The sequence below is a fragment of the Pyrus communis genome, chromosome 16, assembly GCF_963583255.1.
Source record: "Pyrus communis chromosome 16, drPyrComm1.1, whole genome shotgun sequence".
Lineage (NCBI taxonomy): Eukaryota > Viridiplantae > Streptophyta > Magnoliopsida > Rosales > Rosaceae > Pyrus > Pyrus communis.
The window spans coordinates 17,589,171-17,612,461 of NC_084818.1; the positions used below are offsets into that span (position 1 = coordinate 17,589,171).

The 23,291-nt window shown below is 35.7% G+C and overlaps 1 protein-coding gene across 2 annotated transcripts; it reads left to right on the forward strand.

The window, feature by feature from the left end:
* Positions 1–12,053: 12,053 nt before the first annotated feature.
* LOC137720879 (protein ACTIVITY OF BC1 COMPLEX KINASE 8, chloroplastic-like) lies at positions 12,054–22,660 on the forward strand. Of its 2 annotated transcripts, none has more exons than XM_068459993.1 (21): positions 12,054–12,721; positions 12,964–13,099; positions 14,355–14,521; positions 15,362–15,482; positions 15,657–15,757; positions 16,029–16,127; positions 16,759–16,869; positions 16,956–17,035; positions 17,140–17,209; positions 17,696–17,769; positions 17,869–17,938; positions 18,098–18,186; positions 18,644–18,768; positions 19,627–19,707; positions 20,081–20,141; positions 20,257–20,311; positions 20,402–20,500; positions 20,599–20,688; positions 21,305–21,364; positions 21,467–21,590; positions 22,170–22,660. In XM_068459993.1, exons 1-20 carry the CDS (start codon positions 12,269–12,271, stop codon positions 21,581–21,583), a joined length of 2,259 nt encoding a protein of 752 aa, XP_068316094.1. In that variant the 5' UTR covers positions 12,054–12,268; the 3' UTR covers positions 21,584–21,590; positions 22,170–22,660. The 2 variants fall into 2 exon arrangements, with proteins under 2 accessions (XP_068316094.1, XP_068316093.1); XM_068459992.1 differs by having other exon boundaries at positions 12,057–12,721; positions 22,138–22,660.
* The last annotated feature ends 631 nt before the right edge of the window (positions 22,661–23,291 follow it).

Sequence of the window (23,291 nt, forward strand, 5' to 3'; positions counted from 1 at the left end):
ACGGAGCTAGTGTAGGCCTAGGGGCGGATGCCCCCACTCATTCGAAAAAAAATGTATGGTTGCGTTCTAATTCTCAATAACCAGCCCTAATTAAACTACAATTAAAAAATTGGTAGGCAACTAAACTAGTCTACCGTTTTGGATCCTAAATACCCTACCTGATGATAATTTAATTAACAATTAATTTAATTGTGCCTTCCCGTTTTTCTAACCCTAGGTCGTTAATCCACACAAAACTCATCACACCATGTACAACAAAGCAATTCCAATCCTCAACTCTCCAGATTTGTCCTCACCTTTCATTCAACCAAAACTCAATTGAATTTGGAGTGTTATAGACAGTTGGAGTTCAAGTAATCAATTATCAAAATTCAACACAAGAATTTTACTCCACAAGGTATTTTATAGGACTTTACTTCATTAATTTATTTTTGGCATTTCAATTTAGAATTTAGCTTTCTAATTTAGAGATCAATGGATGAATGATAACATGATTATTTTTATATAAAGAGATATTTAATGAATTGGTAATGATATTGTTATGTAACGCTTTTAAAACATGAAAACGATTCGAGGAATAATGTGATATGTTGTATGAAAAACTTTATGGATTAATATATTAGTGTTTTGTTCAATAAATTCTTGAGATTTTTAATTGTGACTTTGTTGCTTGAGGATGCCCTCGCTCATACAAATCTCTGGCTTCATCCTTGCGTGCATATGAATCATATATTCACTTAATATAATCTCGATTCTCGACTATTGAGATTTTAAATTGCCATCACGTTCAACATAGACTTTAAGGGAAAGAGCAATTAAATTAATAGCAAGTAAATCAATTCAATTACATAAAAAGTGAATCATGATAAGAATGATTAAAACATAATAGTCCCCTAAATTGAAGATGATGAAACTTTGTTTAACACATCATCAAAAGTGTTATGATAACGTGTTGTAGGCATATCTTACTAAAGAAAAAGAAAAAGACGGTTATAGAGAAAAAGAAGTGATTGAAGAATTCGTGAGTGATATTACTCATGCCTCGCCTTTATTCATATTAATAAAATAGAATACAAACTTGCAGCAAGTAATACAGTTATACAAGAAAAAATATCCTAGTTCGTAAAAATATATACATAATAAGATTTCTGCAATCATATTTCTAGTTAAATTATAACTGCATCGTTATTCACTTTCTTTTTGCCTCTCCTGGTTCTTCTGCCGCCTGTTCTGACTTATGGGAGAGAAATTGTTCACCCAGTCACCCTGTTCTCTCTCTCCATCCTCTCTCTCTCCTCTCTCTTCTCTCTCTCCTATCTCTTGTATAGCTTTGAGAGAAGAAGAATTAGAAATCTTTTCCAGCTTGAAGAATTTCTCTCTGTCCTTGTGAGATTGTATTTCTTCAAATCTCAAGTAGATTTATGCATATCAGATACAAAATTGGACAGTGGGAGTCAGCCAAGTTTTTGAAGGTAGTCATATTTCCTACAATCCTTTCAAAGTCTCAGTCGTCGGATCGATTAACGCCTTGGTGTGTTCTTCCCAAATAACAACCAATTCTTAGATTTCATATTTATATATAAAGCAAGGAACTTTTTTTTATGCTCTATTCATTCCAATTCATGGGTTTCATCTCTTTGCGCTTGTTTCGATTAATTTTTTTAGCTTTCTTTTGCCATTATATGCTTGAAATTCTTATTCAATACAGACTTCATATGTGTGTTGTCTACATATATGTATATATTATATGTGCATGTGTATTTATATAAGACAACCATTTGCAACTTTTTGATACAAATCTTTGTTTTATACTTTGTATTCCAGAATTTTGATTTTATAGTGAGATAAACATGGATTTGGTTTCTTAAATTTCTAGCTCTATAATCACGTTCATGCTAGTTTTTCGATCTAATATCTCCGACTTCTTTGTATGTTCGGTGCAAGTTACAGATTTGTCTTGCTAACAAAGCAACTTGTACGAATGAAGTTTTTTACATCATGTTGTTACTTGGTTTGCAATGATTGTTGCTTATATTCTATATATGTTCATATAGACGGGTGTCATGGGCTCGAGCTAAATCTGGAGGATATTATGGTTGCATGCCATTCTAGTGGGAAAAGGGGCGTTCAGAAGGAAAAAGGGATTATACTTTCTTCATCACTTTAGTCATTTAGTTGTATGGACATAGAGAAATTGGATCAACAAAAAGCATCGTAGACACGAAGACCGACATCCTTAGAGATCATCATAGGTATTTTGTTTCATTCATTGAATTTATAAGTTTAGATGACATACGTAAATAGTGTCAGAATTTAAAGTTACGTTCATGTATTAGAATTCTAGAATCTCTACTTTATGTTGACATAGGATAATTTGGGACATGCTTACTTGTTTGCGTTTTCTTTTCTGCTTGGGAAAATTATCATTAAATTGAAACAAATAGGTTAAATTTAATATCATTTAGAACATTCTTTATAAACGTCTGCTATAGGTTGAGGGTTGGTATTTAGGAAATTATGGAGGGTTTAAATCTGAAGATAAAAATAGGGACTGACGGAAAATGTGGAAGGTGGTTGGAATGCAACATCACTTGGTGTTAAAATGCTTATGTTTGTGTCTCTAGAGAAATGCTGGATATATTTGAAGGGTTTTTTGCTCACCATCTTTAAGTGGTGGATAACATTATCATTGCATTAATTATCGTTGGATGAGCGTGATATAATTTACTTGCATGCTGAAATGTCGTAAGTCATACTCATCCAATTGATGTAAAGCCCTTGCCGTGTGGGTCGGAACTCGAGCACAATTCAATTACAAACTTGAACTACAACCCAATTGCAAACTTGCACGGCTTGATTTCGACCCCAAAAAAACAAAAAAAAAACAAAAAAAAACCTTGAACTTCAAGTGCAAAACCAAATATTAGCATCTTCAAATAAACAATAAACTATATCTTGTTCCAAGCACCGGCAAGACCAATTGATGTTTATATGCACGTGCACATTTAATTCATTTAAATTACAGAGAACAGAATTCAAAATCGAGTGGTGAGTACGTGCATATTTAATTCATTTAAATTAGGGAATTGTTATTGGTACTTCAAAATCTCATTCTACATTTCAAACTTTCGTGGAAAGAAAAATATAGTGTAGAATGAGATTTTTAGAGTGTCAATAACACTTCTCTTAAATTATAGAGAAAGGAATTCGAACTGGAATAGAAGGGGTGGAGGACCTGACATTCATGTCGTGTTTCTTGTGTTCGTGTCGTTTTCATGTCATACCCGATAGCTTAACGGGTCGTGTCGTGTAATACCTGTTAAAGTAAACGGGTAATATGACCCGACCCGAAATCAACCCATTAATATTAACAGGTAATATGACCCGACCTGTTACCCGTTAAGAAAATTATATTTTAAATCAATAAAAATGAAAAGAAAAACATAATTTGACCCAAAAAAAATGTAAAACATAATACTAAATTAGTATATACATACTAAATTTCGGAGTTGACCCCTTAATGAAAGTTGTAAAGCTTTTCATTACGAGTGATTACATTTTTCACACTTATTATTATTAATTTTTCACTCAAATAAATAACATTGTTCATGAGATTTGGAGGGTTTTAAAAATCTACACTTATTTATACTTTCATCAAGTATAACATAAGATTTTATGGTATCCACTAGTGTAAATATTTTAAATTGAAGATCGAATTCATTCATTGTATTCAGATAGGGTCAATGAGTGTAGCTGTAAAAAAAATCATCAAAATCAGAGTTAAAATAACCGTTAAATCGTAATTTTTCGTTATAACCGTCGAAAAGTTTTGTCTCATTACTTGATCTCTGAATGTTTGTTTGTTTGCAATATTTGGCATATGCAATCTCGAAGAATATATAAACAAGTTTGACGGTTGGATCGTTGAAATTAGTTTCGTAGGATGCGTATCCCATCAAAACGATAGATTCACTAACACTTAAGAGTTTATTTATGCTTTCATCAAGTATAACATAAGAATTTGTGGTATCCACTAGTGTAAATATTTTAAATTGAAGATCGAATTCATTCATTGTATTCATTTAGGGTCAAGGAGTGTAACTGTAAAAAATCATCAAAATCGGAGTTAAAATAACCGTTAAATCGTAATTTTTCGTTTATAACCGTCGAAAAGTTTTGTCTCATTACTTGATTTCTGAATGTTTTTTTTTTTTTTTTTTTGCAATTTTTGGCATATGCAATCTCGAAGCATATATAAACAAGTTTGACGGTTGGATCGTTGAAATTAGTTTCGTAGGATGCGTATCCCATCAAAACTATAGATTCACTAACACTTAAGAGTTTATTTATACTTTCATCAAGTATAACATAAGATTTTGTGGTATCCACTATGCCAAAATAGAGTTAATTTCTTGATCTATTCATCTCCCAATCGGAGGATTTATATAGGAATACAAGCAATGATGATCAGGTATGAAACCAGTACAAGAAGTCATAAAAACACTGCTATGAAACTACTGCCTATACCTAACTTTACAGCTTACAACTACTTTATTAATTACAATGGAAAACATGTCTGATTTCCTAATTCTTTAGTCAACAATGGCTGATTTAGTTAACAAGTCTACAATGGCTGGCTGCTACAAGTCTACAATGGCTGGCTGCTTCAGTTAACACTCCCCCTCAAGTTGGTGCATAAATATCTCGAATGCCCAACTTGCTGAGTGAAAGATGGAAAATCCTACTTGACACTGCCTTTGTTAAAATATATGCTAGCTGGTCATCACTCTTCACATAAGGCAAGTTAATGGTACCATCAACCAACCTTTCCTTAATAAAGTGCCTATCCACTTCAACATGTTTAGTACGATCATGTTGAACTGGATTATGAGCAATGCTAATGGCGGCTTTGTTATCACAATAAAGATTTGATGGCTTTGTAGAATTGAAACCCAATTCTCTCAACAAAATCTTGAGCCATAACAATTCTTGCACGCCGTGTGCCATACCTCTAAATTCAGCTTCAACACTGGATCTAGCCACTACATGTTGCTTCTTACTACGCCAAGTAACTAGATTTCCTCCAACAAATGTAAAGTATCTAGAAGTCGATCTGCGATCAGTTACTGACCCAGCCCAATCTGCATCAGTGTATCCTTCAACTTCTTGATGTCCATGATTGGAAAACATCAAGCCTTTTCCAGGAGCAGACTTCAAATACCTGAGAATGCGTTGTACAGCATCCATGTGGGCTTCACTTGGCCTATGCATAAATTGACTCACCACACTTACAGCATAGGCTATGTCAGGTCGTGTATGAGACAAATAAATCAACCTCCCAACTAATCTTTGGTATCTTTCCTTGTTAGCCGAAACTTGATCAGGATAGTCTCCTAATCTATGGTTTTGCTCAATTGGTGTGTCTGCAGGTTTACAAGCTAACATCCCAGTCTCAGTTAATAAGTCTATAACATATTTCTTTTGAGAAAGAAAAATGCCATGCTTTGATCTTGCAACTTCAATACCCAAGAAATATTTCAAAGTACCCAAGTCCTTCATTTCAAATTCCTTGGCTAGATACATTTGAAGTTTTTGAATTCCCTCGACGTCATTACCTGTAACCACCATATCATCCACATAAACAATTAAGGCTGTAAGTTTACCTTTATCATGCTTAAGAAATAAGGTATGGTCAGCCTGAGTTTGCTTGAACCCATAATTTCTCATGGATTGAGCGAACCTGCCAAACCATGCCCTTGGTGATTGCTTCAATCCATACAAGGACTTTCTCAACCTGCATACTTTGCCAATATCACAAGTGGTAGTGAATCCAGGAGGAAGATCCATGTATACCTCTTCATCCAAGTCTCCATGTAGAAATGCATTTTTCACATCAAACTGTCGTAGAGGCCACCCCAGATTTGCTGCCAATGACATAAGAACCCTAATAGTGTTGATCTTTGCTACCGGCGCAAATGTCTCTTGATAATCAATGCCATAGGTTTGAGTATAACCTTTGGCTACCAATCTGGCCTTGTACCTCTCCACTGAACCATCAGCTTTATGCTTTACTGTGAACACCCATCTACACCCAACAGGTTTCTTGCCTTCAGGAAGTTTAACCAGTTCCCAAGTGGAGTTTTTTCGAAGAGCTTCCATCTCTTCAATCATAGCTTTTTTCCATTTTGGATTTTTAAGAGCATCCTGTAACTTGTTAGGAATTGAGACTGATGACAATTGGTTTGCAAAAGCTATATAAGAGTCTGACAAGCGATGAGATGAAACAAAATTAGATATGGGATATTGAATACCCTTTGTAGAAGAATAACCATAACGAACAGGGGGTATCCCTCGATTTTCTCGAATAGGATAACGAGAAACAGACTCATGATGTGGTTCAATTGGATCAGAACTTAATGAAATCTCATGATTGGACTCATCAAATATAGTAGGCTGAAGAGAAGGAGAATGAGTGGTTACCTCAGGATAATTCGTATGAGTAGCAGCTGATTGGTCAGAGAGTTGGTCAATGAGGGGATCTATATGTGGGTGGTCTATCTCATCAGCCACTTTTTCTTTTTCTTTTCCTTTATCTCCCCTTTTTCTTGTCCTCTCATATACCTTCAATATTTTTTCACTCTTTGCCTCATCATTAGGCAAATTTGGACCATCACCGGCATCAGACAAGTGTTCATCCGAAAAATGCATACCACCAATGTCAAGTGGCCACTGCTCTTCCTCCTTACTCCCCATCTCCCACTGAAGAGAAGTGACTGAATCTCCCTCTGAAAAATAAGCCTCTTGTTCCTGAAAGGTAACATCCATAGAGACAAAAATTTTCCCATTGGGAGGATAGTAACATCGATACCCTTTCTGAGTAGCAGAATAGCCAATAAACATACATTTGATGGCTCGAGGATCCAACTTATCACGATTTTGCATGTGGACATGAACATAGCAGACACAACCAAACACTTTTGGAGGAATATGAAGGAGTGAAGGAAGAGAATGATATTGGGAAAGGGTTTGGATAGGTGTTTGAAATTGGAGAACACGTGATGGCATGCGATTGATAAGAAAAACAGCTGTGTGAATGGCATCACCCCAAAAACGTTTAGGAACATGCATAGCAAAACATAAAGATCTAGCCACATCCAAGAGGTGACGATTTTTACGTTCTGCTATACCGTTCTGTTGAGGAGTATGTGGACAAGATGTTTGATGAATGATACCTTCTTGTTGAAAAAATGTTCCAAGTCCATAATTCAAATACTCTTTCCCATTGTCAGATCGAACAACTTGAATTTTAGCATTAAATTGGGTTTGAATCATTTGATGAAATATTGGAAAAACAGACATAACCTCACTCTTATTTTTTAGTAAGTATACCCAAGAAACTCGAGTGCAGTCATCAATGAAAGAGACAAAGTATTTAGCACCAGTATGAGTAGGAATATGAAATGGTCCCCAAACATCAGAATGAATAAGAGAGAAAGGAACATCACTTTTATTGGAGCTTAAAGGAAATGAGACACGATGATTTTTAGAAAAGATGCAAGTTTCACAATGGAAATTAGAAACCTTGACTTTAGAAAATAAAGAAGGGAATAGATATTGCAGGTACTGAAAGGAATGATGTCCCAATCTTTTGTGCCATAACCAAATTTTTTCAGAAGCTTCAAATTATTTAGCTTCCACTTGAAAACTGTAACTTGTCTTCTCACAATCTGGTGGTAAGTCCAAGTAGTATAGACCTCCCCTCTCTCTACCATGACCAATCAACGCTTTCGTTCGAATATCCTGAAACCAACAATGAGTAGGAGAAAAGATGGCAAGACAGTTTAGTTGATTTGTGAGTTTACCAATAGAAAGCAAATTGTGAGAAAGATTAGGAACATGTAAAACAGATGAGAGAGATAGGCATGGTGTTAATGAGATGGAGCCTGCTCCAAGCACTGGAGTGGAAATACCATTAGCAACTTTAACGGTATTTAAAGGTGGAGTAGTGTGAGAAGCAAACCATGAAGAGTTATTGGTCATATGGTCAGAAGCCCCCGAATCAATGATCCAAGGTTTATTTGGAGCACCAAATGTGGTGTTCAAGGCAAAACCAAAGTTACCTGCGTCGACTAAGGAAGTGGAAGCAGTAGTAGGAGAAACTGAGTGAGCAGATTGATCTACTCGAGGCACGGAAGGCGTTGGTGTAGACAGGTGTGCTTGTGATCCAACAATGCTTTTCTTTTGATTTTCCTTCTTTTGAACCCACCAATCAGGATATCCATGCAACTTAAAACAAGTGTCCCTAGTATGCTTATCCTTGTCACAATAAGTACACTTCCTTGTATCAGTAACTTTAGATCCACCTGATCGAGAATTCGAGACTCCACGGGGAAATCGAGACGGAGCAGCTACCATGGCTGATCCTTCCACTTGTGGGCCAACCAACATAATGGTTTGCCTACTTGCTTCAGCATTCACAAGAGCATAAGCAGCACGAACAGATGGCAAAGGTGTTTGAGTCAAAACTTGACTGCGAACATGATCTAAATGAGGATCAAGGCCAGCTAGAAAATCATACAATCTTTCTTCTGAAATTTCTGTCTCTCGAGCAGCAACATCATCAGCACATTTCAATTTTCCAGGACGTAAGAAATCTATTTCTTGCCATGTTTGCTGGAGTTTACCATAATATGCAGATAAAGGCTCACCATTCTGGCGAGTCGACAGTGCTTGACGGCGAAGTTCATATAATTTTGATGCATCTTTTTCAATTGAGTAAGTTTGGGTAACAGCATCCCAAACATCTTTTGCAGTAGAGAGTCGGAGAAAAATGGCCCACAAATCTCTAGTCATGGAGTTGAGAAGCCAAGATTGAACCATGGCATTCTCTTCCTCCCATATAGCATACAATGCATCGGCTTCTGCTGGTGCCTTATTTTTTCCACTGACATAAGACCATTTGCCTCTGCCAGTGATGTAGATGCAGACACTTTGGGACCACGAGGAATAGTTGGACCCATCCAACTTGTCTGGGGTGATATGCAGAGACATATCTTTTTGTGTAACAGCAGCTGAAACAGTGGTCTTGGAGTCACCCATTACTACTGCAACGAATTCTCTTTATTGAAACAATAGAGAGTCAGTCTCACTGAGAGAGATGCAGGAACAAAATGCAAGGAGGAAGAGGCAATGGCACGGGTTTGTTGGGTGATTCCAACGGGTATGGTTTATAGGGTATGGGGTAGTATTTAGGTAGAGATGCAGCGGAATATATATGGTTAACAAGCTCAATATGGGTAGTGATGTTGGCAGATATGGCCAAAGAGAGATTGGATTCGTATGAAAGTAGAAGGCCTGCTATTCTGCAGGTCTTATGGGGTAGATGGCAGTAGTGCCAGTAGGTTAATCAGAATAGAAACTCCTTTTGGATCAGAATGGCTCTGATACCATGCCAAAATAGAGTTAATTTCTTGATCTATTCATCTCCCAATCGGAGGATTTATATAGGAATACAAGCAATGATGATCAGGTATGAAACCAGTACAAGAAGTCATAAAAACACTGCTATGAAACTACTGCCTATACCTAACTTTACAGCTTACAACTACTTTATTAATTACAATGGAAAACATGTCTGATTTCCTAATTCTTTAGTCAACAATGGCTGATTTAGTTAACAAGTCTACAATGGCTGGCTGCTACAAGTCTACAATGGCTGGCTGCTTCAGTTAACACACTAGTGTAAATATTTTAAATTGAAGATCGAATACATTCATTGTATTCATTTAGGGTCAAGGAGTGTAGCTGTAAAAAATCATCAAAATCGGAGTTATAATAACCGTTAAATCGTGATTTTTCGTTTATAACCGTCGAAAAGTTTTGTCTTATTACTTGATCTCTGAATGTTTGTTTTTTGCAATTTTTGGCGCATGCGATCTTGAAGCATATATAAACAAGTTTGACGGTTGGATCATTGAAATTAGTTTCGTACGATGCGTATCACATCAAAACGATAGATTCACTAACACTTAAGAGTTTATTTATACTTTCATCAAGTATAACATAAGATTTTGTAGTATCTACTAGTGTAAATATTTTAAATAGAAGATCGAATTCATTCATTTTATTTGTTTAGGGTCAAGGAGTGTAGCTGTAAAAAATCATCAAAATCGGAGTTAAAATAACCGTTAAATCATGATTTTTCGTTTATAACCGTCGAAAAGTTTTGTTTTATTAATTGATCTCTGAATGTTTGTTTTTTGCAATTTTTGGCGTATGCGATCTTGAAGCATATATAAACAAGTTTGACAGTTGGATCGTTGAAATTAGTTTCTAAGCTGCATATCCCATCAAAACAATAGATTCACCAACACTTAAGAGTTTATTTATACTTTATTCAAGTATAACATAAGATTTTGTGGTATCCACTAGTGTAAATATTTTAAATTGAAGATCGAATTCATTCATTGTATTTATATAAGGTCAAAGAGTGTAGCTGTAAAAAATCATCAAAATCAAAGTTAAAATAACCATTAAATCATGATTTTTCATTTATAACCGTCGAAAAATTTTGTCTCGTTACTTGATCTCTGAATGTTTGTTTTTTGCAATTTTTGGTGTATGCGATCTCGAAACATGTATAAACAAGTTTGACGGTTGGATCATTGAAATTAGTTTAATAGGATGCGTATCTCATCAAAACGATACATTAACTAACACTTAAGAGTTTATTTATACTTTCATTCAGTATAACATAAGATTTGTGGTATCCACTAGTGTAAATATTTTAAATTGAAGATCGAATTCATTCATTGTATTCATATAAGGTCAAGGAGTGTAGCTGTAAAAAATCATCAAAATCGGTGTTAAAATAACCGTTAAATCGTGATTTTTAGTTTATAACCGTTGAAAAGTTTTGTCTCATTACTTCATCTCTGAATGTTTTTTTTTTGCAATTTTTGGAGTATGCGATCTCAAAGCATGTATAAACAAGTTTGACGGTTGGATTGTTGAAATTAGTTTTGTAGGATACGTATCCCGTCAAAACGATAAATCACTAACACTTAAGAGTTTATTCATACTTTCATCATTTTGATGGGATACGCATTGATGTTATACTTAATGAAAGTATAAATAAACTTTAAGCATTAGTGAATCTTATCGTTTTGATGACTTGGAATAAATATATTAATTATTTATATATTTTAAGTGTTAATTAGACTATGTTTCAATTAATATGTGATGATATTTAATAATAAAATTACATTTATGTTTTTTATTACGTATTTTATTTTTATTCAAGTTAAAATGTTATAAGAGATAAAAAAAAAAAAAAAAAAGCTGTCTTTGGGTTAAACATTAAGCGGGAAATGGATGGATATAGGTTGCAAAATTTCCCAAACATTAGGTGGGAAATGGATGAAACTCTTGAAACATTAGGCGGGAAATTAATTATTATAATTTTTTTATGTTTTTGGTATTTTTAAATTACTTGATATTTTTATTTTTAACGTGTTTTATGATTTTTAATCTTAATCTTTGCCTATAATATACTATAAAAATAAATAAATAAATAAAACTTAAATTTTAAAATTTATATAGAATAATAATAGAATAATAATTAATAAACAATATATACATATTCATTATATCTATTGCATTTTATATTAAGTTTTTTTTAGTAGTTTAAAAAATTAAAATCATCAAAATAACATTTTTCTTATCATGTCAAAACAGGTTACCCGCGTGTCACTCTCGTGTAAACCTGTTAAAGACCCGTTATTAACGGGTTATTATCGTGTGACCCGATAATGACCCGATTAGTTATCGTGTTGACCCGAAACCCGTTGTTTTCGTGTCATTTACGTATCGTGTTAACGGGTCGTGTAATAAATTGCCAGGTCTAGATGGAGCACAGCAAGAACTCTATCTTTCCAGTCACAAAATTCTCGGACTGACACGTCAGCCAAAACAATCTCTGAGAGTCACAAGAAAGCGAAAAGAACGAAGCGTCTTTGTGGCGCGCGAGCCTCGTAGCCAATGAGAAGCCTCCTTCTTCAAAACACTCATCCGCCTTATTTGCCACGTGTCCTCCCCAGCTCCACCCCTTTCCCTCCCTTTTCTTCTTCGTTTTCCTCAGTTGCATCTCCCTTGCTCACTTCCAAACAGACTCTCTGTCTGTCTGTCTTCTTCTTCTGCTTCTCTCTCTCTTCCGGGCATGAAAATTGGGGATTAGGGTTTTGATCAAATTCCCGATTCCCTCACCTCAATGGCTGCTTGTTCTCTACCGCTGCCGGAACTCACGTTTCTCTCACCACAAACCACTCCTAAATTCTCTCGTAATGGATACCCGAGGTCTGGTGTTCGATCCCGAATAAGAGCGGTCAAAGAGGAAGGTGTTGTAGTTGAAGAGAGGATCAAGAAAGTCAATGGTGTCGAGTTGGGTGGTAATGGAGCTGCTGCTGCTAGTACTAGTGGTAGCGGTTACGGGTCCAATGGCTCAGTCAACAGCTACTCCAATGGCAGTGCGGGTGTAATTCGTAGTAAGAATGGGGCTGTTAATGGGAGCTTGGTGGAGTTCGTGAGTGGCAATGGAGTGGCAGCGGAAGCGGTGCAAGGAGTTCAAGTGTTGGAGACGAAGGAGGAAGGAAGGAGGAAGAATATTGAGGAAATTGGAAGGGAAGATGCGTGGTTTAAGCAAAGCGGGCTGCCAAAAGTTGAGGTATGATTCCATGATGTTGATTGATTGGATTGTCTTTATGGGAACTGCGTGTTTGAGCTAAGTTATGTTGAGAGTGTGAATCCCACATCGGGGAATTAAAGGCTTACGTAATAGTTTGAAGGCGTGCCTCTCTGTCTATTTCAATTGGTTTAGGGTTGGATGCTCACACCCTAACAAGTAACAAGTTAGTATTAAATCCGAGTCAGCCTGCCATAGTAATATCGTACTTTTGGTTTTTGCAGGTCTCCGTTTCTCCCGGTGGCCGTTGGAGTAGATTTAAAACTTACTCGACAATGCAGAGGACCTTGGAAATATGGGGATTTGTTCTAAAATTCATCATAAAGGCTTGGTTGGGCAATAAAAAATTCACTTATCGAGGTTAGTCACTTCCTATAGAATGAAATTTCATTAGTTCTTTGTTTTGGCTTTCCAAATGAGTAATTAACCAAAAATGTAAGAACCATTTCAAACTGGGAAGTCCTTGCAAAGCTCATGAAATAATAGTTTTAGAGCTTTATTTCCACTTCCCATGGAAATGCTTTCTAATTTACAATCTAATAGTCTGTTGTCAGTTTTGGAGATAATTAGCACAATTTGAAGTTAACCACAATGTACCTTGTGACTGGTACCAATTTGATATGGTGGTGGAAGACTCTTTGGTTTTGGTACCAGGTACCAATGTACTGTACATTGGTACCTGGTACCAATATACAGTACATTGCTTCCTGGTACCAGACAATCTATATACCTTTCAATAGTTAAGAAGAAGTGCTTGGCTTCCATGTCACATGATTTTGAAGACTAGAGTACTGTACATGGTTTAAGTTATGATCTGGATTATAGCTCTGGAATAGTAAATCCTTGTAACATTATTCAAAGTAGGGGCCCTAAAAATGTTATTCAATGGTACAAGTAATAGTCAGTCTTGATTATGTGCAAATGGGAGGTTGAAATTGCTCCATTCCTTTAAGCTTTGGCACAAGTTGTTAATGGGATGCGAATTTTGTTAGTTTTACTGTGGAAGTGAGTGATGCCTCGGTTTTTGTATGTATGAACAAAATATCAGGTTTTTATTTTAATTAATTTTTCACGGTAAGGAACCAGGAGTGTTTGTGGGATAAAGTTTGCATTTGGTTATCTTTGTGATTTCCACTTTCTCTGGATTTTGGGATATACCTTTCTTTCTTATGAAGGCCGATTCACAATGTCCACCCGAACTTTCTCAGATATAGTTTTGTGAAAGTACATAAAGGACAATTATAGAAACTGAGGGTGCTGGTGCCATGGCAGTGTCCATGTCATCTGGGAATTTCCATGGGAAACACCCTCGAGAAAAAGGAAAAAGAAATTGGATGGGGTGCTGCCCCATGGCAGTGCCCCTTGAATCAGCCATACAATACTGAGTGAGCGAAAAATGGTGGATCAGCGGAGCAGTTTGGGCATGATATTCACACTGCCTAATAATTCTTTTGGTCTTTCTTATAAATAAATGGTTAACGGGAACTAATCTTCTTGGAATATGTTGAATTTTATTTGGAATTTAGAATTCTTTTGATTAGGCATCCCTTTGTAAGATAGCTAGACTGTGTAGTATTTGGTGCTTATATCTAATTTAAAGGAAACAAATGTTCAGGGGGAATGACAGAGGAGAAGAAAACCTTGAGGCGTAAGGCACTTGCGAAGTGGCTTAAGGAGAACATTTTGAGATTAGGTCCAACATTCATTAAAATTGGCCAGCAGTTCTCCACAAGGGTGGACATTCTTGCCCAAGAATATGTTGATCAATTGTCAGAACTTCAGGTTGGAAATTCTTTAATTCAATGTCAACAAGATTGCACATTCCTACTGTATGCTTCTGTTCTTATATCAGACTCCTAAATCTGTAGTTCTTCGAGTTCTTTCCTGTTCAACAATTATTTGTTGGAATTTCCTTGACTTGTGATGCGTCTTCTGTTATTGTTTTGTTTATCTTTTTCACTCTTTTGTTATCATGTTTAAAATTTGGCTATGCAAGCGGCTGGGATTTGTGAGATGACATCCTCTATGCTTATTATATTGTCTGGGTTGTTGTTCCCAGATGTTTTAATCTATTCTCTAACTTATCAAAAATTGAAAAGAAAAATAGAGTTTTTGAGAGGGTAGAAGAAGAAATACATTTTTATTTTCTTCTACTTCAAAACTCAAATTTTCTTGTTAACTGAAAAAACCGCATTTTTTTAGTATGGGAATCTAATATTGCTGTATGTTTTAGTACTATACAATGCTGTTAGGGTAGCGGTTGTCTCTGAGCATGCTGAATATGTAAACAGCGGATGAAAGATTTGCTTTTTCTTTTAATCATGTAAGTTAGCTTAAGCCTCTGTCATTTATAGACACTTGCTCTGAGCACAGCAAATATGCAAAAGCATCATGAAATATATGTTTTTTATTAATAAAAAAAAAATATGGACCTAGCTTAGTGAGCTTTGACTTTTAGTTTTCTTTTCTTCTACTTTCCATATTATACTGTTTATATCCAATCTGCTACTTAATGTAGAGCCAAATTTTGTTTGTCGTATCCTTTCTAAAAAACTATCAGTTACCTATCTATTTTTAATTGGTAATTCCTAAGGCATAACTGAATCACGGTTTAATTTTCAGGATCAAGTTCCTCCTTTCCCATCAGATACAGCTGTTTCTATTGTTGAAGAAGAGCTGGGTGCTCCTGTGGGAGATATCTTTGATCGGTTTGATTATGAACCAATAGCTGCTGCTAGTCTTGGTACTCCTGATTGCATTTATACAGTTTCTGATAGCAAAGTTTGTGCAAAAGAACGAGAAATCAGAAAATGAAACTAGCATAATTGTTTTTTTGTTTTTTGTTTTTTTTTTTTAAAGTTATAGTCCAGTTTTATAAGGGACAAAATGTAAGAATATGGTATCATCCTTTATGCAGGTCAGGTTCACCGTGCAAGATTGAAGGGACAGGAAGTTGTTGTTAAAGTACAGAGGCCTGGACTCAAGGATCTTTTCAATATTGATCTTAAGAACCTGAGGGTTAGTTTCTCATATTGGCTTACAGTTCTACATTAGGACTATCAATTTTGGGATTTTTGGTACATGTTCACTTGATGCCTTTCTTGTTGAATGTGAATTCAACTGTATCATTAGATCTCATAACTTTCTCTCTATCCGTTTGGTTGTGTCTTGTGTATTATGTGCTTGTTTTACTATGTTGTACATGAAATACATGTGAAGGTTCCTCTTGATCTTGTGAAGGCAGTGGGAATTCTGATGAGCATCGTCATATTGTCATTTTCTTTTCCAGGTAATTGCAGAATATCTTCAAAAAATTGACCCAAAGTCAGATGGTGCGAAGAGGGATTGGGTTGCTATCTATGATGAGTGTGCAAATGTCTTATATGAGGTATTGAGATCCACTTGCATTGTTTTAACCATTTTGGCACTAAATAGTGAGCCAAAAGGCACATAAATCTTGTGTTTTTTTTTTTTGTTTTGTTTTGTTTAGTGTAGGTAAAGGTCGCATTCTCCACAGTGGCTTCTGTTTCCCTCTACATAATACGTTGAACCATGCTTCATGGAATAAGATGTCATCCATGTCGAGTGTAATGCAAGGATATTGACTTGGATGAGTAAAGGTGTAGGAAGACATGGAGTAATAATTATGAACTCATGTGAGGGAACTTAGGTGATATAGATACAGGAAAAGAGGTCAATAATAGATGGTTCAAAGTCCAACAATGACAAAGCAAGGCAATTGAATGTTGAATTTTTGTTCTTGAAAAGAAACAAATTTTATTGTTCACAGCTTGACAGTTTTCTTAAACTTTTTAAATATAGATTTTTTTCTTTCTATTACATGGTAAAGATAATAATAGCAGATAGTTTATGCTCATTTGTCACGTGCAAAATTCTGTGTTTAGTAAATTGTTGATAACTTATTTTCATAACATTTTAATCTTAAAAACTGCCTTCTTAAAGACATTGTGTTTGGTACTATTCAGTAAATGATAGCTAATAATTATAATGTTTTCCAGGAGATTGATTATACCAAGGAAGCTGCTAACGCTGAGCTATTTGCCAGTAACTTCAAAAACATGGATTATGTCAAAGTCCCAACAATAATATGGGAATACACTACACCACAGGTTTTAAGCTTTCACCGCTAAAGATTTTTGATCCTCTAGATGTTATTATGCTTATTAAATCCAACTGTCGATAATATAATTATCAGGTTCTGACAATGGAATATGTCCCGGGGATCAAGATAAACAAGATACAAGCTATAGATCAATTGGGCCTTGATCGGCAAAGGTCAGTACAGTTTCCTGTCTCTTATATTCTGGGTAAAATCTTGTTAACTTGTGACCTCTTCTTATCACTCCTGTTGCTTCTAATATCAATTTGAATTTCCTCAGGCTGGGTCGATATGCTGTTGAATCGTACTTGGAACAAATTCTGTCTCATGGGTTTTTTCATGCTGATCCTGTGAGTTTTTGTTGTTTAATTCAGTTTTGGTTCTAAAGCATGATTTGGATGTCAAAACATAGAAAACTGGGAAACCCTCAGAAGTGTGGGTGTGGTATGAGAAAATACCTACTCCTCATTCATGGCATCAAATTTAACAATATGGCCTCTTGTTTTTTAGTTCTCTTATATGTCATGTCTGTGATATTCTGTAGTTTAAGAGGCAATTTTTGAAACTATTGCTTCAAATGGCAAGAAATTTGCATAATTGCAAAAAGAAAAATTGTCCTGCTCAGATGCATAAGCAATCGCTCATGGCTGTCAGATTGGGACTTCCACTGATTTCTGTGCTCTACCCTTTCCAAGTTTTAGGGATCAATATATCTGTTGCACTTGCACATAAGAAAGTTGTAGTCTTCTTGTTTCTTGATTACACATTTCGGGATTCCTGTCATTTAATATCCCCTGCCAATGTGTAACCACAATTTTCTTTTACTCTTAATGCAGCATCCTGGCAATATTGCCGTGGATGATGTCAATGGTGGAAGGTTGATTTTTTATGATTTTGGAATGATGGGAAGGTAAATCCTTGATTGTGTTTGCTAATCTACAATCTACCAACCACTACTCTCCAAGTTTTAATTTATTTTAATATGTATCTCAATATTTATACCTTACAGTATCAGCCCAAACATTAGAGAAGGTTTGCTGGAAACCTTTTACGGAGTTTATGAGAAGGATCCAGATAAGGTTTGTTTATCTTTTCCCCACATTTTGGTTTACTAAGTACGGTTCATTATACCTTGGTGGTCAGGCAATCAGAATTACAGTTAGCTTACATTAATTATACTATGGTTTGAATGTCTGGTTATGATCTTCAAGTGACAGAAACTATTTTAACTGGTGCAGGTCCTTCAGGCAATGGTTCAGATGGGTGTTCTTGTGCCTACTGGAGATATGACAGCTGTCAGACGAACAGCACTATTTTTTCTTAACAGGTGCTTCTGATAGAGAAGAATTAGCCTGATTCCGTTGTTCAGTCCTTAATTAATTTGTTGAGTCGTTCTTTCTTTTTCTGTACAAAATTTAAATTCACTGTTATTGAGGAATTTCAGAGCTACTTGGGGTATAATGCCTCCGTAGCAAATTAGAATTATATCCACATGTCTGCTATATGTAACTTGCTAGATAAGGCACTATATCAGCTATGGTTACGAATGGAGTTATTTATACCAGTTCAAATGTAAGGAAGTATTTATAATGGTTTGAATGGAGTTATTTGTATAGTTGTCAATTGTTTTACGAGCTGGGGTATAATTTACATTGACTGACAGCCTGCTCTCCTTGTTTTTGCAAGCAAGGTCTTTACTTAAACATACTGTGTTTACTTTGATTAGTAATTCCGTAATTTAAACTCTATATCTTGAGTTCTTTTCTAATGCTCAAATTTTGCAGTTTTGAAGAGCGACTTGCTGCACAGAGAAAGGAGAAAGAATTGGCAACAGCAGAGCTTGGGTTTAAAAAGCCATTGAGCAAGGAGGAAAAGATAATGAAAAAGAAAGAAAGGCTTGCTGCAATTGGTAATTTACCTTGTTTAAATCTTGTGTCTATGTTAGGGTTACCCTACATAGTTTTGGTCTTAACAACTCAATATTTAATGGAAGAGTTGGAGGCTGAGCTTTCTTAGTTAGCCAGACCTATGTCACGTATTAGAATTTAAGTCAAGTCCTGTGAAAATTTGATGCTAAAGTAGTAAATTTAAAGCCATGTTTTGTGGGATAGAATAGAAATGAATTGTACTCCTTTACAGTCTCTAGCTTCTTGTTTAATTTAGGGAATAAGAACCAGTGAGCTTTTTCATGGCTACATTCATACTGGAACCAGTTTATGCCATGCCAAGTTTAGACAGGATTAACTGAAAATTAAAAGACTTCTCAGTCCACAGGGATGTATAAGTTAGTAGGTAGCGTTACTCTCGTACTTGAATTTGGTTTACAGTTGAACAACTAATCAATGAACACCAGGTCCAGTAATCATATGTCAAATATTTTCTAATCTGGTTAAACATGTTCCTTATTATCATGTATTATATATTGTCTAAATAATATTTTGGGGTTTTCCTTGTGGCTACCTTACTGATATGAAACTTGGAATTATTTTTTTGGGTCTTTGGTTTAAGCTCAGCCACCTGAGCTATTTAAATTTGATGTCTAATTAGGGGTCTTTTAAATTAAACATGCTTATGCACCAAGTTTGATTATGCTAAATTTTCCAATTTAAATGATGTAAAATTTGAGTCTGGGCTCCAACTGTAATTAAGGGTACCAAGTTTCTGTCCAGTAGCTGGATTTCCAGGATTGGTTCGTTGTGAATAGTGTCTTGCATTCTTCCACTAAGCATTGATGTTTGATACTCAGTACCTTGCATTCTTTTAACAGGGGAAGATTTATTAGCCATTGCAGCAGACCAACCCTTCAGATTTCCTGCGACATTCACATTTGTTGTCAGAGCATTTTCAGGTACAGTAATAGAAACATGGTGGACATATTTTTGTTGGAAATATGTTTTCATTTTACAGTGTTTATGTAATGTGTTTATATGTACTTACAGTCTTGCACACAGAGATATATATTTATAGGGGGCAGATCCGTGGCACCACTTTTTTTATACACGTTTTTGTGGGGCCTACTCCGTAATGTATTTAACAATCCGAACCGTCTATCTTTTAGTAGACATGATCTTTGACGGAAGACCTAAAAGATAGATAGTTCAGATTGCTGAAATACATTAGAAGTGGCCCCACAAAAACGTGTCAAAGTTGTGCAAAAACGTGCCCCATATTTATATGTTTATATCATCCTAAAAGGACTTCTTTGTTTTCTGTCTTTTCAGTATTGGATGGCATTGGAAAGGGTCTTGATCCTCGATTTGACATTACTGAGATAGCCAAACCGTGAGTTTAATTTAGCTTTGAAACCATCCCAAAGTTGTTCCATAAATACCTTCAAAGATATGGTAACTGTTCCTTCCCTTTATTTCTGACAAGTCTTGGACACTCTGCCTTGTAGCTACGCACTGGAATTGCTAAAATTTCGTGAAGCTGGAGTTGAAGTCATTATAAAGGCAAACTCTTGACCATCTATATTAAATGTCATATTGTACAATCTTTCTAATACAAACGCTATTCTTACACTAAACTTATAAATGTTCCAGGACCTCAGAAATAGGTGGGACAGGCAGTCGCGTGCATTCTATAACTTATTTAGACAGGCTGACAGAGTTGAAAAGCTTGCTGAAATTATCCAAAGATTGGTACCAACTGATTTTTTTATTTGTATGCTATTAATATGAATACTTTGAATATCTTGTTATGATTTTCTCGGTTGTGGATGTCCCTTGTTTATTTATAGGAGCAAGGTGATCTGAAGCTTAGAGTTCGGACTTTGGAATCTGAGAGGGCATTCCAGCGGGTTGCAACTGTCCAAAAGACTGTAGGAAATGTGAGTTAAGCTTACTCATGATCTAGTGGCATATACATCATACTTATCTATGTTAGAATTTATTTTGGTGTATCATATCCTGACAAGAGAGCTCTGATTTGAATTTTTTTTCTTTATTAGGCTCCATTAGATATATACAAAATATACTTTGTTAAAGCCTTACTGAGCTTTGGCTCTATCCTACTCACGTCCGCAAGCATGGAAGGAGTTTATTTTAATGATTTATACACATTTTCTCATACGTGTATGACACTGACATTATCTCTTCCTCGTCAACAGTGGGGGTAACATATCTTGATATCAAATGAACCAGTTTTCACTGTAACATTATTGAATCGCATTCAAAAAAGTTCTTGTAGAACAAAAAAAATAAAAAAGCAGAAGACCCACATTGACAGTTTGGGAAAAAGAGAAAACAGATTTTGATTACTTTTCTGAGTCATCTTACTAGGTGCAAATGCACAGTTCCGTATCTCTCTTGTCTGCTAAAGCTTATATGAAAAATATCATATTGTACTGATATGTATTATTTACAGCTTAACTAGTTGAACGTCTGCTAAATCTTATAATGGCATGATGTCTACTTGGATTGATCTTTACTTTGACTTACTTGCAGGCAGTTGCTGCCGGAAGCCTAATAAATCTCGCAACAATCTTGTATATTAATTCCATTCGAGTAAGCTATCAAGTTTACTTTTGGTATCTATGGCGTTGTGTGGACTCCCTGTTGTCTAATTTTATTCAGAGCTCGATTCTGATGCTACTTATTTATTTTCAGGTTCCTGCCATTGCAGCATATGTCTTTTGCGCATTTTTCAGTTTTCAGGTTCTCATTGGCCTCGTAAAGGTGAAAAAGTTTGATGAGCAGGAGAGGTTGATAACAGGAACTGCTTAAACAATTGGTGAGTGAAACTTGTTCTATTAATGTAATCTCTCTTTTTGGTTCTTCATCCTTGAGATAGAGAAACAAGGTCTCAAATGCAAATAGAGCCCGAGCTTCCATAAAGGGATGCTCCAAAATGCCTTTTCTGCTCAAGTGGATAAGTTTATTGATAAGTGATATCGTATTATTACTTTTCTTATGCTCATTGTTTTATGTCTTTGTGTTTGTAATGGATGGAAAAGTTTGGCAACGTGTTGAATGACTTATATTATCAAACCTTGTCTGGGATGATTACTTGGTCAAACCCACCGACATTTGTCTCTTATATTGTTAACGAATCTTACCACATCACTAACAGGAAAAAGATATGATCCATATGATATAGTTGGGTCTTAGAGAAACCAAATGGGTGAGTACGGCTACCCGTTAATTGTTAGAAATTCTTTGTAGTCAGTCTGTTAATGTCCGTTAACTTACAAGAATACCTTATGTGATTGCTATTTGCAACTACAAGTACACTTATCGTTCGCTCTTTCTTATAAACGTATTATGTTGCATTTTTCAAGTGGAGGGAGATCCAGCGCGCATTGTTTTACAGGTCAACCTTCTGATTCTTGAAGAGAATTAGGATTGATCGTGGGAATACAGACTACACCCCGGTTCTTACAGAAACAATATGATCTGAACTTCCATCTCACAGGTTTGTTTAGAATGGATGTGTAGAAGCTGAACACGGGGGCTTATTCATCCAAATTTTAATAAGAGTTAGATTTGTACCGCTGTTAGTGTTAGGTTAGGTTCGCCTGTGTCCCAAAATTACGTTCCTAAATGTGGTTATATTGAAGGCGTGTTGTCATTTTTCGGGTCGATGACTGTATAAGGCCAGCTTGTTGTAGTCCTAACATGGTGTCATTTGTAACAATCTTTTTAGCTTATGAGCCTGACATTGTCTCCCATAAAAAATTGGCCTGGTGGGATCAGGGATGTGCATAATTCTTGTATAATGTTTGTATCGGACAGATTTTGTTTCGAATAAATTAAAGTTGGCCAAAGTGTGATATAAAGTTTATTTAACAAGTTTTCTACTTTAAATCAGTTGCATTTGTAATTGTTGCTTGCCTTTTGGCTTTCAGCAACAAAATAGACACTAATGGTGGTGTACTATTTGCACATATGGTAATCATCTACCGCACTGGTGATATTTGTTGCAAGAGTGTCGTAAACAATTTACATGATAGGGGTACATCTATGTGGACAAAACTTACGTCTTTCTTTCATAGGCACATGATGTTACTATATCGATGTACCCTTGCTACTAATAGTGTTGTACTCGTGCCATATTGGTCGTTGTCTTGCTCCTTTTTCTCTGTGGTTAATTGTCTTCACAAGCTGACAGAGCTGCTGACAAGGATCCTTGTCACTGTGATCCATCCATCCAGCCCAGCGGGGTTGCTTTGCTTTCCCCTGTTTTTAATTATTGTAAGTTAGGGTTTTGCTTTTGTTATTCAAAATCCCATCCCAAGTCAATCTGGCATCATCATTCTTTGCTGGAATATATTGTTTACATTTTAGCCAAGATCGCAAATATTCTCACTCTGCTGCCAACCAACCTCGCCCTAATAGAACTTTACGGGAAAAAAATTTTATTGCTTCTTTAGACATATATATATATATATATATACAATCAGTGTTCAACTAGGAAACTAAATAAAGCTTATAA

Bases quoted from the DNA above. Each gene is read 5' to 3' on its own strand.
- LOC137720879 (XM_068459993.1), top strand. From the start codon at position 12,269: ATGGCTGCTTGTTCTCTACCGCTGCCGGAACTCACGTTTCTCTCACCA. The intron at 12,722-12,963 runs GTATGATTCCAT...TGGTTTTTGCAG, and splicing joins GCGGGCTGCCAAAAGTTGAG to GTCTCCGTTTCTCCCGGTGG. The intron at 18,187-18,643 runs GTGCTTCTGATA...CAAATTTTGCAG, and splicing joins GCACTATTTTTTCTTAACAG to TTTTGAAGAGCGACTTGCTG.